This window comes from Xiphophorus maculatus, chromosome 22 (genome assembly GCF_002775205.1).
Source record: "Xiphophorus maculatus strain JP 163 A chromosome 22, X_maculatus-5.0-male, whole genome shotgun sequence".
Classification (NCBI taxonomy): Eukaryota; Metazoa; Chordata; class Actinopteri; order Cyprinodontiformes; family Poeciliidae; genus Xiphophorus; species Xiphophorus maculatus.
Window position 1 is genome coordinate 7,095,173 of NC_036464.1, and position 20,749 is coordinate 7,115,921.

At 39.2% G+C, this 20,749-nt stretch overlaps 1 protein-coding gene across 1 annotated transcript in view; it reads right to left on the reverse strand.

Moving 5' to 3' along the window:
* ptk7 (protein tyrosine kinase 7 (inactive)) overlaps positions 1-20,749 on the reverse strand; it is a 79,922-nt gene that overhangs the window by 18,476 nt on the left and 40,697 nt on the right. Inside the window, exons 2-5 of the mRNA XM_023327019.1 lie at positions 13,469-13,765; positions 5,114-5,216; positions 4,823-5,007; positions 1,792-1,939 (exon numbers count right to left, since the gene is read on the reverse strand). Of these exons, the coding sequence (XP_023182787.1) occupies positions 1,792-1,939; positions 4,823-5,007; positions 5,114-5,216; positions 13,469-13,765 (733 nt within the window). The remainder of the gene's footprint in view (positions 1-1,791; positions 1,940-4,822; positions 5,008-5,113; positions 5,217-13,468; positions 13,766-20,749) is intronic.

Consider the following 20,749-nt stretch of genomic DNA (forward strand, 5'->3'; position numbering starts at 1 on the left):
ATGGAAAGGATGCAAAGTAATTAAAGACTGACCTTAAGCCAGAGTGAGATGGAAATCTCACATGTGATACTATCACTAAAGGCAAATCAGCAGCTCATCACAGGTTGATGAGAAAGTTATTTTGGATTTAGTTTAAAAACACGTACAACATCTAATAAAAGAAAAAGTAAAATGCTTTTGGGGTTATTTTATAAAAAGAATCGTCCAGCATTGACTGAATCCCTGAGGCGGGGCGATACTTCTGCCATCTTGTCTTCGTTGTTCAGGAAGAGGAAAGGAAACGAGCTGCGGGACTTTGAGTACGTTTTCCCCCATGACAACCATGAAAACGACTTCACTCCGAGGGAAACCTCTCAAATAACCTCACAAGAAAATAAGTCAAGACAGACTTTTTTTTCCCTTAAAAAAAATCCTCATAGCTCTGCTGGGTCCTGTGCATAAACAAACACTTGGCTTCACAGTTTGCACAACGGCCTTGAGCTTAAACATGTCTATTTTCTCCTGATTTCAAAACATCTGAAAAACAATCTTCATCCGATAAACAAAATGTGCAGAGGGTTATTTAAACAGTTTTGTTGGCCACACAGACCTGCATTTCTCTGGCGTTACAATCAAGTCACATCAATAAACAAGAATACACAAAACAACGCTGCCTGGGAATTCCTCAACCAACAAACGTAGATTTTAAAGAGGAATCAAACACAATTTTGTGTTACAATCGTGCCATCAATGCCTTTTGCTTATTACATAAATGAGTAACTAGAAAGTAGGGCTGTTGCAAGTGATTATTTTAGTAATTGATAAGCCTGCCGCAACAAGCAATAATCAATTCATCACAGGATAAATTAAAATGGGCTTGATAATTTCTATTCTAATATTTTTTGAAGACCAATTTTGCTTACAGTGACATCATAATCCATTTTATTTATGATTTTGGTCTTGTGTGTTTTATTATTTTAGGTTGAACGTGTTCCAGTGTTAAGTCTTTACAAAATTAAAGTTGCATTTATTTGCATCAATATTATTGTTTATCGGAATAATTTCTGGGACAATTTATTGTACAGAAAAATTTACTTTTTTTTTGACAGGCCTCGTCATTGATTATTCTGACAAATAATTGTTGTCGATATGGCAACATTTCTGATGTTTAATACAAAAAAACTTATCAATAATTATATAATTCAGCCATATTGTACATCTCTAATCTACAGGAGACAAAACATTTTTGAGGGAAGCTTATGTGACGCGATAAGGAAAAATGTACTTTTGTACGGTTCTTCACTAAATAACTACTATAATTATAAAAATGTTAAATGGCTAAAAACTCCTGAATGGAAATTGCATCGTCGTTGTCAACAGTTTGGCTTCGGATGTGGGATTTAATTATGCTCTACTTTGTGTTATGTTTCATTAAAATCCCAGTGAAATTATAGTTTTAGGTTGGAATGAGACAACATATGAATAAATGGTGTTAGTAATGGCTGCACTGGTGAGATGATGGCAGCCCGAGGGCTTTTTCCACTCACTGTGAGAACACTGGAGGACTGCAGTGAAAGGCTTTGTTCAAGTGATGTATGGCGGATTGCCCATTGTTACAGCTCTGGCTTCCCTCGATGAGCAATTTGTCTAAAGCTCATGAAAGAGAGGCTCGTGAGGGTAACGCAAAGGCTTCTACTAACAGGAAGTGGAGCAGCTTACGTTTGTGTTGTGAAATGATAGAAAGAGTTGAAAGCTGGATGACCAGTCGGTATGAGTAAGAAGGGGAAGAAACAACATGAGGAAGCAATTTACCGAGACTTGTTAACCAGCAGCTCATTCTCATGGTACCACTCCAACGTGGGTTCAGGCTCCGCAGAGAACTGACAATGGAACATGGCTTCTTCGTTCTTCAGCACCACCTGATTCTCAGGGGTGACCACCGGCTTCGGCACACTCTTATCTATGAGACGGACAGACAGACAAACATATGCATGTTTACATGTGGAAGCAGTAGAACAGGTTCCAACTGCAGCAACAATTGCTTTCACAATCATTACTGAAGTCTTTCCTCCTTAACAGTCATATGGATAAACCATAAGAATAATCACACACACAGATGTTGGCTCTATATCGGGCTGTTCTGTGTACATTTCAGTGAAGCTGTTCTAAGTGCATATATTGTTTGCGTTTCTCTCTTTCTGCAGATGTAGAAGCGGACTTCTAAGGTGTTTTCTTGTATTCTCTATAGTGGAGCATTATGGTAAAAGCCATAACGTTCCTCTTGTGAAGTAAATCTGTGCGACTTCTCTGTGGTGCTCAGATGACACTAATTATGATTTCTACACTGCTGGACAGCACACGTAAAACATTTTTTTTTAAAAACAAACAAAAAAAAGAAGCAAAGTTGTACTCATTTTTAAAGCAGTTTGTCAATTTCAGATCCATCATTGCTTCATAAATATGTAGAATGTGAGTATTAATACTCTGGACGTGAGATTTAAATGATTCCCAAATCTGGTTAGAGTGCATATTATTTTATAATTTTCCAAACGAGCATTCTTGGGTAAACTTTGTTCTACTCTGATATGCCAAAGGAAATATTGGCTGTACAATACAAGCAGGAGGGGAAATATTGTACTCAAAATAAAAAAGTGTAAAACTGCTGAGCTCCATACAGGAGGCAAAGCATGGAAATACTCTTAAATCTAAGTAGGTTTAAAGATTTGGGTCAAAACTTCTAATTTTCACACCTACGAGGAGGAGGAATGGTGCCAGAGGGAGCACTGGGATAAGGCTCAGGGTTAGTTCTAGAAAAACTGAGAACAAAAAAGGTGTGTAGTCAGAGAACACCTGGCCCACCCAAGAAATCAGTGGGATGGCCTCAATACACAGGAAAAACAGGATAAATTTGCTTTTTCTCACAATGACGCCTATTAGAGAGGCAGACGGCGGCAAGACTGTAACTGGAAGCTTGTAGGGTTTTGTTCCCCCCATGCAGGTGTTAACGCAGCACTTGAGAGTCTTACAGGTGGGTAATTAAAATGAAGAAGGGTGTTGGGTTTCTCCAGCACAGACATGCTGCTGCATTAACTTTAAAGCCACACATAATGGGTTAAACAACAGATTCTGGAGGAAAACAAACAGCCTCCCTGAACAGCAAACAGCAGTGGGATCTTTCTGCTTCAGGATATCAAGTTATTATTCGTTTGCACGTTTTTCTGTTTATATTTCAGTCTGCGTGGGAGGCGGGAAATGAAGGTACAAGTACACTCTTTTATAATCTCATTAGATTCTCTTTCAGGGCTTCCTCTCATCACTAATGGTGTTTAAACTGACTTCCTATCCTTTCATTTGCAGCAGCAGCAGACTTGGAAAAGGCAAGACTTTTCCCACATAAAAAAGAAAGAGTAATGTGAATGAATGTTAGGATTTTACAGCTTTATCTCCAACTCAGGGGTTTGCCTGGAGCACTATGAGCCAATCTATTAAATTGGTGATCTAGAGTCCCACTTAACAGAAAGGGACATTTTTTAATTCCAATTACATTTTCAAAACATTATTGCATAAAAAGATTTATTTATATTTTGTCATGTGTATAGATATGTGTAATTTTATGTATACCTTAAACAACTCTCTTGTCTGGGGCTGTTTTTTTATGAAATTTGGAAAAAAAAATAATTAAAACATTTTATGACTAAAAAGATATTACACTTTAAAAAAATACTGGAAATTTTTGTGTACTGTATATAGTGCTGTGAACAAGTATTTACCTCTCAACAGATTAGATTTTTTTTTGTTGTTTTAGTTAAATATTCCAGATCAAACAAACCATAAATCCTGAATTTCTGTCTATCAAGTGTTAATCTTAAACTCATTAACTTTTTTGCGACGCAGCAGAACAATGATCCAAAGCAGCAAGCGTATCTCTGAATGGCTCTAAAAACACAAAAATGAGATTTTGGAGAGGCATAGTCAAAGTCCAATTGAGAATAAGCAAAAACCCTGAAAACCCTGTAATGAATTGAAACAGTTTTCCAAAAAGTGGACCAACATTCCTCCAGAGTGATAAAAAAAAAAAACAAATAAAAAAAAACACACTCATCGTCTGTTACTGGAAACACTCGCTGTAGCAATCATGCTGGTACAACTGGTTATTATGTTTACAAGGCAATTACTGTTCACACAGGTTACTTTGGGAAGCATAAAATTGCAATTTGATAACTGCTTTTTGTATTTACTCAGAGTTTTGTCTGATATTAATACTATTTGTTAATCTTAAACATTTAAATGTTGCAAAAAAGCAAAAACAGAAAAAGAAGAAAGACCATGGATGTCAGCTTCTGCAGTAGTCCTAAGATGGTTTAAACTGTGCATATTAATACATATTAAGGTACGTTTGTTGTTTGGAAAAATAGGCAGCTATAAGAATTTTTGGATGAGCATTTAGTTGGATGAGACTTTAATTGTTTGCAAGTGACTCCGGGGGTCTATTGCATTGTGAAGGCATCTGACAGAAAAATTTACTAACGTAGATCTTTCCATTGATTTTTCACTGTTTTTGAGTTAATAGTCCTCACTGGCCTCAATGTTAAGCTCACTGGGATTTTCCAACAGGTGTTTTGAGTTACAGCTTCCAGAGTTACAAGCCTTAAAGTATCATTAAAGGGAGCGACAGAAACCTGGTCTAGTCTTTTGTTATTGAAATTTTGTGGAAACCTGCCACTGGTATCTGTGAGTTTTGACTATTTGTTATTATTATACTTTTTTGCTTAAATAATGTCAAGTGAATCATAAATAAGTTTCATCATCACTTCTTTAAGAGTGAGAAGGAAAAAAGTCTCACCTGTGATGGTGAGTGTCAAGTTGCTGCTGCTGCAGACGTAGCCGGCTGCATTTTTGGCACAACAGAAATAAACCCCGCTGTCATCCGGACTGGCACTCTGGATGGTCAGAGTCCTGTCCTTGTTGTTGGTCTGATGGCTGCTCTCCATCAGCTTCACTCCATCTTTGAACCACTGGCAGGTTGGCCTGGGAGGAAGGGAAGGAGACCAGGACTCAGGATGGAACGAGTTGTCAACAAACACACACTTATCTACTTTAGAGACCTGCTGTAGAAGCAGAGGTGAACAATTACCGTGGGTGTCCATCGATGTGACAGCGCAACATGACCGGAGTCGAGTTCTCAATTTCCCCTTCAGAAGCTGGCTCCTTCAGAGTCACGCCACCACTCTCCAACCCTGCAGAGCAAAAACGAAGCACAGTCCAGGAGAAGGACAGGAGGAAAAATTGAGTTAAGTGATCATCCTTTCATCTGTCAACACAGGACACATAGCAGCACAAATGAGAACAGCGGGGAAGAGGAAGGTGTGCAACATCATCACTGTGACAGCCAGAGCCACAGCAGCGAGCGACCACAGCTCTTGTTTTGCTAACGTCACCGAATCACTCCACTCAGAGTGAGATGGGCTTCGGCTTGGCTTTTTAGTAATTTAAAGGACGCTTCATTGACTCACTGGGATAAGGGATGCACTGCTGTCAAAAAATGAGCCAGAGGAGAAAGCAAGCAACGAGGCAAAAATGAACATGATTTGACAGCAGAAGTGAGGCAAAACTTTAAAAAGATTTCAGACGCATTTCTTCAGAATATCATTTTCAAGCATGTCTGCACCTCTAGAGAAGGTTGGAGATAACGTTTCACCAATGGCAGAGGGAATTATGCAAAACCTGATTGGTTGTCTTCGAGTAGGAAATGAAAGGGAGGAAGGAAAGAGAAATGGAGGTGAATTTATGTCATTTGTTGAAAAGGATAAAGCAAATTGAACAGGAATAAGAAGGTAATGTCATAAATCTACCGCCGAAAAGATGACCCCGTACACTGGCTGATTTATATCAACTATCAAAAATGCAAATCTCAGGCCAGAAGCGCATTCAAGTATTTTTCTCCTATTTATATACAAGGTTGAACCAACCATGCTTCAAATACCAACCTTCAAATCCACATCAAATGAAATTGTATTTTTTTCTCCTAGTACCGGTAAACTCAGAGGTATAACTTGGAACTGTCAGCTCATTAAAATGACAGAAAAACAAACTAATACTTTAATATTTTGCAGAAAATTGCTGGAAAGGATGTGTAATAAATTGCACTTATATTTTAATTTCAGTTCCAAATGATCACATGAATGTAATTAAGTATTTGTACAGCAATGTGGAAATCCCAGGGGGAGGAAATGCATCAGAAAATGAGGAATTTCATGGCATTTATTCATGCGATCAAACAAATCTGCATTTTTACTATGAATAATAATAGATGGGGAAGCATGCAGTCCATGCATATCTGAGGTATATCAAATACCCATCATTGTCACGGCAACTACTGAGTGCATTATTGCATTTGCAAAGGAATGCTTTAATGCAATATTTCCACGGCTATCACATTTCAAGTGTTATTTGTATGCACAACATTAATGCATAATTTAATTGGTCATATGAAGGTTTAGTAACAGAGATGTGAAAACTGTAGAACAGTTCATGATGATTGAGAAGGCAGAAGCAGAGGGTGAACATTCAGATTTTTTTTTTATTCAACTACTTAAGCCGTTTTATGTAATATTAGAAATGTATTAAGTGATATAGATACATAATTATTCCTATATAAATAGAATAACGTAATTGCCTAAAACACAATTACAGAATTCTTTTAGTGAATGCTTGATCATTTGTAGCAGAGGATGAATCGGCAGCTAAAAAAGTACTTCAACCATGTGAAAAGTTTAATCCTTTATGCTTGACTGATCAATACAGTGGAGGGATAATCTGTTGATTATTTTTGGGATTTACTGATTAATAATTGAACAATAAAAGGTGCTTAATTGGAGATTTTCTTTCAACCAGGTGAAGCTAAACCTTTGTCACTTGAGTTCTGGGTAGAACATATTTACAGACAATGAAGATTTTATTTTAAATCCTAAAAACATGTTGACATTTTTTGTGCAGTTTTGGTTTGTTGTTGTTCTTTCAGCAAATGGCCTGTTTTATAGTCTCAATACTTCAGTTCATGATCAATCAATTACAAAATTAGTTTATTAACTGTTTCAGTCCTACTATGATTTGTACATCACACAGGATTTGTGCAGCACACAGGAACATGTTTACTAAAATGAACAGTGACGATATGATTATATTGAATTTAATCAAACTTATCTGATTTAAATTTGTACCTATAAAACTGTGGACTGGAAATAGTTGCAATAAATGTAATGTTTCTAAAATATAACATAATTACACTGAGCTCTTATGATTTATTCACAATACATAACCAGCTCCCACCTACCTGGATTTCCAACTCTGTTTTGTTTACTGTACAAATATTTACAGCTTACATCAAGTAAAAACAGCAACTATCTGTTTATGTGATGATAGACAAGCACAAAACTCTATATGCTGTGGTGCTGCTAACAGAGTTTGCTTGGGTTTGCAGGTATAATCACGACTCTGTTGGGTTTGTGTACATGCGCTGTGCATGTATTTATGCAAGACATTCCACGGGAGCTGAGATTCATTCCTAAGGCCTGTGGCTTTATGGTACGCCTGGATCATCTATGAAATATGCATGGCATGAGCCAACCTGAGACAGCGGAGGAGAGGAAGGAGAGACGTAGCTCCCCTGTGAGGTCACATGGGGCGCTAGAGGAAGACTTGTCATGAAGAATTACGCTCCAACCTGGCAGAGCTCTGCACCCTGAGGTGTCATAGCAAACAGTCTCTACAGTAACAAGGCCTCCATCCCTGTTGTTTATCTCTCTGGCTGAGGCGCTGCTCATTAGAGCCTACTCAAAGCAGATGCCCAACAACTGCGTGAGTGCTCTCACTCTGCATTTTAGCGAGTCATTTAAGGTGCGAGAGATGAGTGTACAGATGTGCTGGTGAGGGGTGATGCACAGATAATGATGCTGGGCTTGTAAACACACCTACAGATGTACTCAAATTATAAAGACTCCAGAAGATAACAATTGGTTGCTCTTCCTGTTCAAGGTCAACAGCTTTGACAACTTGGTTGGGGGGAGGGAACGGAGGATAAGTCAGCAACGAGGACCCGGGGCCAGACACTTAGACTGAGTCACTGAAAGCAAAACGGACAAGGAATCTGCGACTCAAGAGCCGAAATAATTTCAAGGAAATGTCCAATTTATGGGCAGATAAAAAGAAAAAAAAAAGATTATAGAAGGATTTCGTTTAAGAGTTCTTCCAATGTGGTTTTAAATTTTACACAGCACTGATTTGGCTCTTCTAAAAGTTTTAAATTATATATATTTTTAGCTACACACTCTGGTAACTGTGTAGTTATTTTCAGTTTAGATTTAACTGCTGCATTTGATGTAGTGGAGCACAATGTTTTACTCTCTCATTTGGCACAGTGGGTGGGCATTAGGAAAACACCAAAGGACTAGTTCAAGTCCTACTTAACTAATAAGATCCTCTATCATACAGGTGTCACACTCCAGTCCTCAAGAGCTGCTGTCCTGCAGTTTTTAGATGTACCACAGGTACAAAACACTGAAATGACATGGCTTAATTACCTCCTCCTTGTGTAGACAAGTTCTCCAGAGCCTTGCTAATTACCTAATTATTCTATTCAGGTGTGGTGCAGCAGAGACGCATCTAAAAGTTGCAGGACACTGGCTCTTAAAGACTGGAGTTTGACACCCTTGCTCTATGTGGGGTAGCACATGGCTCTGTTTGAGGCTCCCTTCTCTTTGCCTTATGTTTCTGCTTGGCTCCACATTAAAGAAGCATGGTGTGCTCTTCTACTGTTATGCAGATATCTATCCTACATAAAAACAACGATCGAAACTGTTTAAATCCCATTGTATGAAACACATTCTCGCTGTGCAATCATTGCCTTTTCTATTGCCCTTCTATAAACAAAAAAATCAAGTCATTTTCACGTAAATAGATTAGGAACGGAAAAGAAAAAAAAAACTGTTTTGTTCTCTTCTTTGCATTAAAAAAATTGTTTAGATGTAACACACACCAGAAAGTTCACGTTTTGTGTTTTCAACACTTCCTTCCACTTGTTAGGTGTGTCCCACACATGGATTGCGGTGAGCTGAAAACATGGCTTCTTATGGCTTTCTTTCATCAATATCACAATAAACTTTATTGAAGGTTGTAGCTGTAATATTTACAAGACATTAGAGTACAAATGCTTTTGAAAAGCCCTGCAAATATCTCAAGCTTAATAAACAATAGAATCTAACAACTGGTTGCAATCTACTATCCAAATAAACCTCCAGTGAAACAATGCAGTGAAGTCTGTTGGATGAATTTCCCTTTTCACATTCATCCTGTTTATTATTAAACAGCCGCTCATTCTGCTCCTCTAACAGCTCCATTCACAGTTCAGGTTTCTCCAGCTGTCAAAGTTGCAAACAGAGGATACTCTTTCATAACCTATTAAGGGGGGAGAAACACTCCCTGTAATTCCTCTCAGAGTCTATGACGGAGTGGCCTGGCCCTTGACGCCATAATTAGGGACGTATGATTATTATGTTGGGAGGCAGAACAGGAAACATGGTCGTCATAATAAACGAACTGTGTGGATAGATACATCCAACATTCATCGGTAAGTTGAATGTGCGTGACTTTCATTCAGCGAGGCAAGTTGTTGCCATGGTGAAGGGTCTTTGCAGCAGTAAAACAGTGAAAAAGTCATTACCTTGACAAGTAGTGGGCAGGATTTGAGTGGCAGAGCCATGTGTGTTGGGATTGTTCTTGTACTGTAAACACCAAGACACCCTCCGCGGTCTGGGCCAGCTGTCAGGACGGGTCAGATTTTATCAGCTGTGTCCTACAGAAGTCATCAAACGGAGCAGCGGGAAATCAAGAAGATGTTTGTGATGAGGAAGACTCCTTAGGAAAATGAAAATCATCGTCAAGATGAATGAACTGTGACAGGAGCAGAAAAAGTGGAGCTGCACTAGTGGCTTCTGCTGGATAAATGTAGGTTAAGGACCGCGTGACCAAAGCAAAGATGGTGCACACATGTGCACGCCGACATGTGCCATTTGACTCATTTCTGCAAGCTATATCCCCAAATCCAGAACAGAGCTGTCCAGCATCTTCTGAGACTCATGCGGAGAAACTAATGGTTGAGAGGCCTGAGCCCAGGGTCTCTGCTGGAGACCACTGACCAAACAGGACAAAAGGGTTTCAGACAGGGGCTAAAACCTCTATTAGTGAAAACAGAGGGGGGATAATTTCTCTTGAATAACTGAGACAGGATTAGCCCACCCACCACTAAAGGCAAGACAAATTAACTCACTCTTCAGTGGGGGAAGGGCAACAGTCCTCAAGTCCATGTACAGTGCATACGGAGCACCCACCCCTCTTTAGAAGATGCATTTACTGCCATGCACGCAAACTTGCACACACATCACTGAACGCACATGCAGGATTAATGCCGAAGGCGCTGACATAAAAGATGCAGAGGGCTCCATCGTCCGATTAATCCATGTTGTGTAAATATGGCACAATTCATAAAAATAAGGCTGGATCCTCCTCCAGGAACAAGGCCAACAAGTAGCATCAAGTCATGGTTACACTTTGCTTCCTGCAAGAAATTTAATTAGAAACTTCTCATTATTTGGCTTGAGGTTTCTTTTTGAGCACCTAAACAAAGCGATGTTTGGTTTAGTTGCAAGTAAATATTTAAATCTGATCAGAATAATTCCGGTTATATTTGAGAATAAGTCTTTGTTTAAGTGCACTAACAAAAGGTATGTCCGTCATACTATTCACAATTTTATTTTTAACATTTACTCGTACATTGATAACTGATGTGGCTAAAAAGTATCAGGTAAACATTTTTAAACGTATACTAGTAAATATTCATATACCAACATGACTGTGTTTATTCTAAGGACATTTGTTTCAGATTCAATTCAAAGATATGTCATAATCTTCGAGGGAAATTAAATGTTGCAACTCATATTATTCATGTTTCTTCAAAGTGCTGTAGATGCTGATGGCTGTGGGCAGAAAGGATCCCCTGCTGCAGTCTGTATTACAGCAGTTCTGAAGACTCCTCTGACTGAAGACATGGTTGTTGTATAGCAGTCTCATAAATCAAATGCCCAGGATTGTTGGTAATCTAAGAAAAATAAAGTAGTTGACAGGAACTTTTTGTTTTATATAAATGATTCTGCTTCAAATCGGAAAATTACAACCGACTGTGATGAGTTTGGTTAACATCAGCAAAACAGTACCAGTCGCAATAAATCCACATTTTCCTTATTCCTCTTGTTCTCATTTATACTTCCAGTTTTATGAGCTAAATTTAGGACACTAATCTAGGTGAGGTGTGAACATCTTCTGCAGTGAGCTCATGAAACTTACAATATAATGGCCAATAATTACTGCATCAAATGCAGCCCGGTAATATTAATGCACACTGATTTTAGAGCTAACTTTAGCAGCTAGCGATGCCCATATTATCGAATTTAATTATCAATGTGTGCAATATGCCAGTCGCAAAGGACTGTTTGATTGCAATAACCGGTAGGATATTATGTTTCAATGCATACAAATTCTGCATGTGAATCATATTTCAGGAAAACATGGACTAGTCGTAATAAATATCTCAATATTCAGAAATATTATCACATTTATGTCTTTCTGATATCGCACTGCCCTACTGAGAACATTAGCATGAAGTTTTTTTAAATTTGTTTTGAAACGTCTGCTGTGTCTAAATTCGACACATTTGGGAAAAGAAACTGCTGCTCTTATATAAACACACACTCCAGATACATTTTTTATTTAGCTTTCTTTCCTCTAAAGCCTTTTATTAATAAGAAAGAGTTATTTTAAGTGCGTGGGAATAATGTTAACAACTTGGCAAATAAATACAGTTTATTCTGGATCATAATGGAAACTCTGAAGAACTGGCCGTTCTCGTCTAACTCGTTCTCGCTCCCGCTTTCATGACTTTAATCTGTGGGAGTGTGTCAGTTGATCTTTATCGACACGCTGGATCATCTGCAGCTTCAACAAAACTGCAGCCATCTTCGAATTCAAAAAACCAACGTACCACTCTGGTCTTTCTGGCTAAAACTATTTAAAGATGGTGCTCAAAATCACTCCGCCTGCCTCTTCTCGGGCAGAGGGGGAGGTCTGAACCTTCATCTGTTCCTGTAATCAGCCTTTGAACAAGTATCCTCACTGCAAAGAAAAACCTCCTGAAACCATCTGAATGTAGCCAAAGAGGAGAACATGTTCCAGATGGAGACATTTTTCATCTAGTTTTCCTTTTTTTCTTCCATCCCCTCTACTGCTATCTTTGCAAAGGCTGAGACGCACAAAAGGCTTTTCAGCAACAACTGGTACCTGAGGGCTCTCTGTTATTTATCCCACACAGAGTTTGGTTGAATTCCCCTGGCATCTTCTGAAACAAGGAGACCCACTCATGTTCAGTTATGAGGTTAAACTAAATTAAGAATCTGGCGTGCCTCCCGTCTAGAAGGCACAAAAAGTTTACAAAGCTGCTGGGTAAAAAAGCCAGCGCAAAGAGGGCAGTAATGAACTAAATCTAAATAATTACGGTATATAGCCAGGAGGTAAATTACACCCGCCAGCGAGTTCTCGACAAAAGCCTTTTGAGGGATATATGGGAAAAAACGGTGTTACACAACAGGGATAAAAATGCAAACAACAAGAAACACATGCTTGGTGGCACACGTATCCGGTTTCCAGTAGAAAGAAGACGCCACAAAGAACAAGGCAACAAGGTGGAAACATTCCTCTAACTCATGAAGCCCGTCACCCAATATGCTGACTTTTGTTCAGGTTTTTAACCAGGAACTCGACACTTGGCCTTGGTGTCATTAAATAGCGCTCCAAACGTTTTCACATCTCTTTGTGTTCTTCACTCTTTGTGTTCTTCACATTACGACCAAAAAAAGTGGTGCATCAATGTGAAAACAATATATCTGCATTGCAGTGAATAGATATTATCAAATGATGGGGTTTTTTAAATATTTTGTTGCCATCTGTATTCCGGAGGGGGACTGCCGTGTAGTATTTGTTCAGCATTGTTACTGTGATTGTGATGCAGCGTAGGTTTGTGGTGTTTTTACACCTGATGGTCCGGTGGACTCGGTTTGATTGTGGGCCAAAATTGCAATATTTGTTAGGGAAGCTGGATGGAGCTAAATTGGGCAAAGACTCGTTTCCAAGCAGGACAATAACCAAAAACACACAGCCAGAGCTTTAATTGATCAAAGGATGTCCATTTGTTAAAATGGCCTAGTCAAAGTACAGACTTACAACTGTACTTTACGGGTACAGATCCATGACAAAATGTGGACAAAAGATGTGAATACTTTGTGAGACAATGTGAAGCTCCATCAGTCAGTAAATTTTCACTCAAAACATTTGACAAGTCATTTTTGTAAACGAGGTTGATAAGGCGTTAAAGGTGAACACTCACATTTGATATTAAAGGAGGCCTTAGTGGAAAGCTGCGTCATTCCAGTGGCGTAGTTCAGCACCTGGCAGGAAAAGTTGCCGGCGTCCAGCTGCCGATCCACCGCCGTGAACTTCAGGTTCCCCCCTTCTTGAAAGCGCCGCTCTGTGTCCGTCAAGCGCTTGTTGCCCTGATACCAGCTGTATGTGATGTTGGTCGGATCGCTGACTTCACAGCGCATCATGGCACTGCGGCCGTGCAAAGCATCCTGGGACATGGGCTGCTTGGTGAACTGGATTGAAACTGCCTGAATGGACAAAACTGGAAAAAAGAAAGAAAGAGGGAGAGAAGGGGGGAAAGTAAATGACAAGAGGATTACGACTGGGCTGCTGTTAACATTTTATAGCTTTTTTCCATTCATTAAGAGTATGCCACAGCAACCACTTAGCCATGTGGAAGAATGTGATGTTGAGACAATAATGACTCAGGGTAAATTATTATGCTGTAAAAAGATCAGACCCGACTTGGAGATTTTTTTTTTTCCCCCATTAGTGACGCCTCGGTGCGAGTTTGTCGCACATCGCATCAGATCAGGCTACTTTAAAAGATAAAAAAAAAAAACTCCCTGTATTTTCTTGGACTCATAAAGCTTTTATTTTTACATCATGCTGCTGTAAACAAGATCACTTTCAGCTTCATTTACTCCCGCTGGCCACATCTAAATTGAGAAAATTATGATTTTTGTTCACTTCATTGTAAACAGATGGACCAGGGGCATGTTTGATTTGTGTTAAATAACAAAAAGCTAATCTTAGAGAAGAATGTTATGTATAAAAAAAACAACTTTTGTTCAGCTTCATATGATGTCATGATGTTATTCCCACATCATATACAACCTGGAGTGTTGCTTTGATTCTTTCATGCATGTTTGTGAATCCTTTAATCTCATATGGCAGCCATTTGATGGTGCCTTAATGACTGCCAATACGAAGCACTGCCTATTTATCCAAAGCTCCTCCTCGGAGCTACAGTCTCCAGCCGAGCTCCAGCCTATTTTCCTATAGTCAGCAATTCTCCAAACAACCATTAGATACCAAAATCCATACCAAGGCATTTGCTTAGTAAGCATACCAGAAAAAATGCATTTTTTTTGTTGCTATAATCACAAAGCTTGCCAGAAACTACCGAGACTTTAACTGGAACTGTGTGCTTTGATCAAACAAGACGGAGCTTTTTGGAAGTAGGTGAATAAAACGAAGGGTGACTATATGGGAGAAACCTCCAAGAGCAGCTCTACCCTGCTGAAACCCTTCAGAGCAGTGAAATAATGGTACAGATCCAACTCACTCATGCAGAGATGTACCTACAAAATTACTTCCTGCAGATCTTTCCACCTGGAAACTGACTCGGGCCACCATTTTGGCAAAAATACCACAAAGCAATTTCTTTTATCCATCTCAGATTAAAAGAACAAAAGTATCCCAGAAATACAGTTTTCATCAGAAAAATTACAGAAAAATTCTATTTAATCTGTGAAGTCCCTTCACGTTTGAGCGACTGCCACAGGGAACTGCTAACCATCTTCATGCAGGTCGCCTGCCTCCCGCAACACAATGTTATCATACCAGATGTCAAAGCTTGTTATCAGAAGGAACGGTCCACAGCTAAAGTCGATTAAGCATACCTTCACCTGCCTGGCGAAGGGTGTGTGTGTCGGGTGTTACGAGTTTCTTAAGGGAGTGAAGCAAATCCTTTAATAATGCTACATAAAGGAGGCTGTTGAAGATGAGCCAGTGTTTGACCCTTCATGTCCCACCACTCCTACCCCACTGCACTTATTACTTCAAGTTCACCTTTGTCTCAGCTGCAGGTGGCTAGATCTGACAGGTGTGGCAGAGCTGAAGAGAATTCCTGGTCAAACAAGGCATCTTTTATAGAGTGGACTATGGTTCAGACTGCAGGGACAAGAGCGAAGCATCAATGCCTCTTCTGCAGGACAGCACTGACAACTGCACAGGAATAAGGTCTTTGTTCACGAAACTACCACATGTTTAATTTTGTATCCAAGCTAATTTTGAAGTGGATATAAATATTGAAACCTTCACTTGTATTCAGTCAGTCTGTGCTCCTCGGTCTTCATAATGTCGTTTGTTCACCAATGTTCCCCAACAAACATCTGAGGCCGTTACAGAACTGAGATTAAAATACAGGTGGGCTACTTACTGATTAGGTCAATTTTATTTAGTAGGTTCAGAGTGAACAGGTGAGAATGAAAACCCTATGTCCCCTTCTTTAGTGTTGCTCTACCACATAAAATCTCAATAAAATACATCAAAGTTTGTCAATGTAAAACAACAAAATGTGAAAAAGTCCAAGGGGTGTGAATACTTCTGGAAACCAGTGAACATGAAGTTTAAGGCCTGCTGGGTTACCTTGTCTGAAAATGTTTGGGATTTGTGGCAAAATATATTATATAAACAGTAATATATCATCCTTACAACATCTGGATTGTGGTGTTAAACGGAGACGCCGTGTGATTTATTGCACCAAGGATTGTAACATATTCTTCACTCCTGAACAATTTCGCCATGAGGGAGCAGATTTGTCCCATCTGTGTAAAAAAAACCAAACCGGGATGAAAAGCAGCATATGGGCCGGAGAAACAGCCTAATGATCCGACATCAACTTAAACAAGTCATCGAGAAACGTGCAGAGATGGAGGAGCTGTGGCAACAGCTGCATCCTGGGAGAAAATGGCTGCTTCCAACACAAGCAGTATGGCGTTTAGGTGGAGATGCAGCAGCTCACAGGCATCCAGTTCATGTTTTTAGACAGAAAGGAAGACTTCCGGGAGAAGTCTCAGCACAGGCGGATAAGGTGTCACATGTTGCATGATGACAGACATGAAAGGGAGTCTTCAAGTAAGGAGGGGTGGTTTGGCTCTCACATTTGAAGAAGTCTGCCAAGTTTACTCTCTGTTCAAACAGAGATGGCAGCGTGACCTATATTCCTGACTACCAGGCATGAACAAAGCGTTAACTGTATGAACATCATTGTATAAACAAAGAACAAAACCACAGCGGCCATTCCGGACCTCCTCCTCCTCTACAAAAAGCCACTCAGACATATAAACTTCACCGAAGCTCTATCTGTCGGACTGAATTAACAGCTAAATTAGGTCTCGCTCTTCTTTTATAGAGCCTTCAGAGAGCTGAAGGGAAAAAAATGCCTGGGTCTACAGAGAGCAGCGCTTCAGGGGAGATAAGCCGAGGAATCTGAACTCCTCTTCAAAGACAGACCAGTTGAAAGGGAGAGTTTAAGATAAAGAACAAACAAACCCCAATAGTGGGCAAACAGAATGGAGAGGCTCCTGGAACAAACTAGCTAGGTAGTAGCTGCGCTCTCAACTAATGATGTGGGGATTTTTCAGAATGCAAAAATAAAAAAAATAAAAAAAAACATTAAAAAAAAAAAGTTTAAATATTGACCTATTGTATTTGTTTTGTCAATTTTCCATCATAGCATGTAGTTATAACCTAAAAGACAAAAAAGGGGAAAAATTATACTTTGAATTTTAGAAAGAATATGTAAAATATATTTAGGAGCATAATTTCTTGAAGATTATTGAAGAAAGCACTAATTCTGTTGCAGAGAAAAAGGTCATGATATTATTCTGGTCTAGACATATTCTGCAAAAGCATAGAAATTAGTTATTTTTGTTGAAGCTGGAAGAGTAAAGTTCTTGCTTGTCAAGATATATTATACTTCTCAAAAGCTGAAGTGCAGAACTCCAAAGAAATCTTCAGTTTTCTTCCACTGCTGCACACAACCTTCATATTTCTTGGACACCATGTTAGAAAAAATTCTGCCCAAAATATACGTGAAGAACAAATTGCAACTCCCAAACCAAGGAGAGAGAACAAATTTATCTGTTCCTGCAGATTATACATTAATCTGGTAATCAAATCGCAGTTTAAGAACTGTTTTGATGACAAAATTGGAAAAAATAAAACCCAACTTGGAGAGGCGGCAACTAGTAATAATGATGAATCATTTGGTTTGACTGCTCGCTGCACAAAGGCTAAAAAACATAGACTGACAATGAAACTAAGTAGGAAAATTCAATTGTAAGTGATAGGTTTCAGGGATGGCTCACAAATGAGCATTTATCTATGAACCAGTTTATTTTTTTATACTAGAAATAAAATAAATAGCTGTTAAACTATCAACCAACCTCACATTTCATGTGTAAAGCTAAATAATTACACGTAGGTTTGTTTTTTCTTTGTTATTCCGTTTTAAGCCATCTGAAAAGTGAAAACCCACAACACTACAAAAGCTGGAAGCTGTAAATCAGCAACATCTTCATCGCATGTGATGATTAGACACAGGCTTTCTTTGCAACATCTATTGTTACACAAATAAAAACAGAAACCCAAGTTCGCCCGTGGCTCTGACAATAATCACCGTGCAATTGTCAAGAAAAAAACTCCAGCTGGAAACAGTTTCTGTAGAGAGATGAGAAACAATGTTTGGATTTTGATCAGAGTTTCTGGGAAGACATTGGATGAGACAGAACCGGGGGTTAAGGATGGAGACGGGAATATCTGCACACAGGGATATTGTTCTTTGGCTTGCTGCACTGTCGACCCCATTAGGCTCGGTGCGGCTGTCGGGCTGTCAGGTTGAAGATACGTTTAAGTCGCCCTGACAGCCAGAACTCATCGTAATGAGCTCATCAGCAACCTACGTCTCTTCTTTCCCTTTGTCAGCTCTGTCTGCTGTCACAAAAATGCAGAGATTACGATGAAGCTTGCTGCACCAACACTCAGAAAAGAGCAGAATGCAAGCATGCAATAACAATACTTCCTTTTGTCTAAATAAAAACAAACCAGTTGTAGAAAGTGGTGTTTTAAGTATGCAAGATGAAAGAAAGAGGAAACGTCTTTCTTTTTGTTCAGGTCAGCAGCATAAAAGGAGATGTTATCAGTGGAAATCCTGTTATCGTGCTTGTGCGTTTCCAGCAGCCCATCACACACAGCATTGTTATCTCTGAAGCGCTCTCTAAACAAGCCTCCGCCTGGTGACGAAGAACAGCGGTGACACAGAGGCCTGGCTCTCCTGGAGGTTAATGGGTGAAGGCGTTCGTTCATGCACAGACACAAACAGCAACACCCTCTAACACTTGGCACCAGGAACACCCACTGTGGGAGCTCAAATATCCCCAACTGCATGGTTTAGGAGCTCCTCTGCAGGCCGTGTCAACACAGGACAGCTGCTTTAAAAATGTTTTAAAGTGACGAGCTGGCAGAACAGGGAGCCTCGGAGTCGCTGAAAGTGAGAAGTGCCGGTGATGCATGAGACAGTGATTGGTGGCATTCCACTTGGCTGTTATTTTTACCTTAATGCCTCAGTGATAAATATTCCAGGATCTCACGCAAAGATGTCAAAAAAACAAACAAAAAAAAAACAAACAAAAAAACCCCCCCAAAACCCAACAGTCGATTTAGTGACAAGTGTCATTTCTCTCTTGTGAGGCACCGTTAATGAAAACATGGCAGTTTTTCCCTCAAGTTCTCCACTTCTATAAAAAGTGTACATAACTAATACCCAGTTAAAGCTGCAACACGCAGCATCAAACATCTTAATGGGCCTGATTAAAAACTCAGTGTTTATTAAGATCTATAAGAGTGTGCATGACTTGGAAAGAAAACAAGGCATCATACTTGGCTCCTGTCAATCAGGAGGTCAAACAAGAGCCAAAACACATGAAGCAACATGAAAAAGTACATTTTTAAAAAAAGATCGAGAGCAATCACAGATGAAAAAAAGCAGCCATCAGCAGAACTTCTAGCAGCTGCAGTTTTATACTAAATATAAAGTTTCTCACACAAGTAGAATGAAAAAATGGGATCTAAAAGTTGAAAAGGAGTAAAAGACAAATTACTATTTTCTTAAATAATTAAGAAAATATCTGATTATTAGAAATTGACTATTGAGATCCTGACATTCTTGGACTGGATATTAGGCTGAAGCCACCAAACAAGACGCCATATTTTTGTGATGTTTTGGCTAAATTTACAGTGGAAGTTTACATTTAAAGCCAATAAAAGTTCTGCAAACAGAAATTTGATCAATTGTTTATAACCCTATGTCTTAGTATATGCCTTGTGTTAGTTTTGATTCATCAGTTTAATTATAAATTAGAGATCAAGCTGAAATTATGGCAAAGAAACAACAAACTGCAACAGAGCAGCTGAGAGTGTGTGTGAGTTAAAGGTTTAATCAACACCATGAACAAAACCAAAGCTAAATGGCTAAGTAGAAGAATTCAGAATCGCAAAATATGAGTTTCTATTAGAGGTCTACTGCTTTGCCATAACATGTTGAAGTCAGACAGATGACAGACATGTTGATATTGCCTTTAACTTACTATTTTCTTTTAGCTGTGCTATATTACATATCTACATTTTCTTTCCTAGTATTGTCAGTAGGCACATCACAAACTGTTAAAAAGCAAGTAATTTCAAAATGATGAAAAGTGACGGCTTGAATGATTGGCGTATTAACATTTGCTGACAACCAGATGTCAAAGTGCAAGGCGGTGTGTTTTTTTTAGAAGCTGAAGTAAAAGCTAAGCTGAGGCCGCTAGCTTCAGCCTCAGCTGTGCAGACTGAGATGTCAGAGATAAATTGGAGAATGGAGGCGGAGGGCATAGTCATGAAAGCTCCTAGGCCCACTGACAGAGCTTTCATGGCCTGTCAGCAGCGCTTCAGTTTCCCTATATGACTGAGCTGCCATCTTTAAGACTAGATGGAGGATCTTTTCAGCAGCGTTTATGGTCTAATGAACGCACAGGAAAAAACAATCAGAGCATGAAACAGGTGAGACATAATGCTAAACTAGAATATTTAACAAATGTCTCAGAAAAACTGCATTTCTGTAACATGATAGAGGAGACGTTGCAAGACAAACTGTTGCGATTGTGTAATCTTAAGTTTTTATAAGTATTAGGTCTTTGGTGTTCGCTTGATCAGCCTTTCGAACGTGTCATTGAAAGGGCTGCATTTCTAATGAAAATACAACAGCAGAGCAGCAGTGCATGAAGCAGAAATGTGCCCCAATACAAAGAGGTCATGCTGTCTTTTATTTAACTTGACATAAAAGACATTAAACAGGACAGTGGCACTCAAGGGACAATGTTTCTGTCAAGCTATTTCACAAAAAAGGGACAGCTTAGTTTGTCAAACTCATCTCACTTAGGAATATTATTAACTCAAAATGTTTCCTGGATTTAGTTCAAAT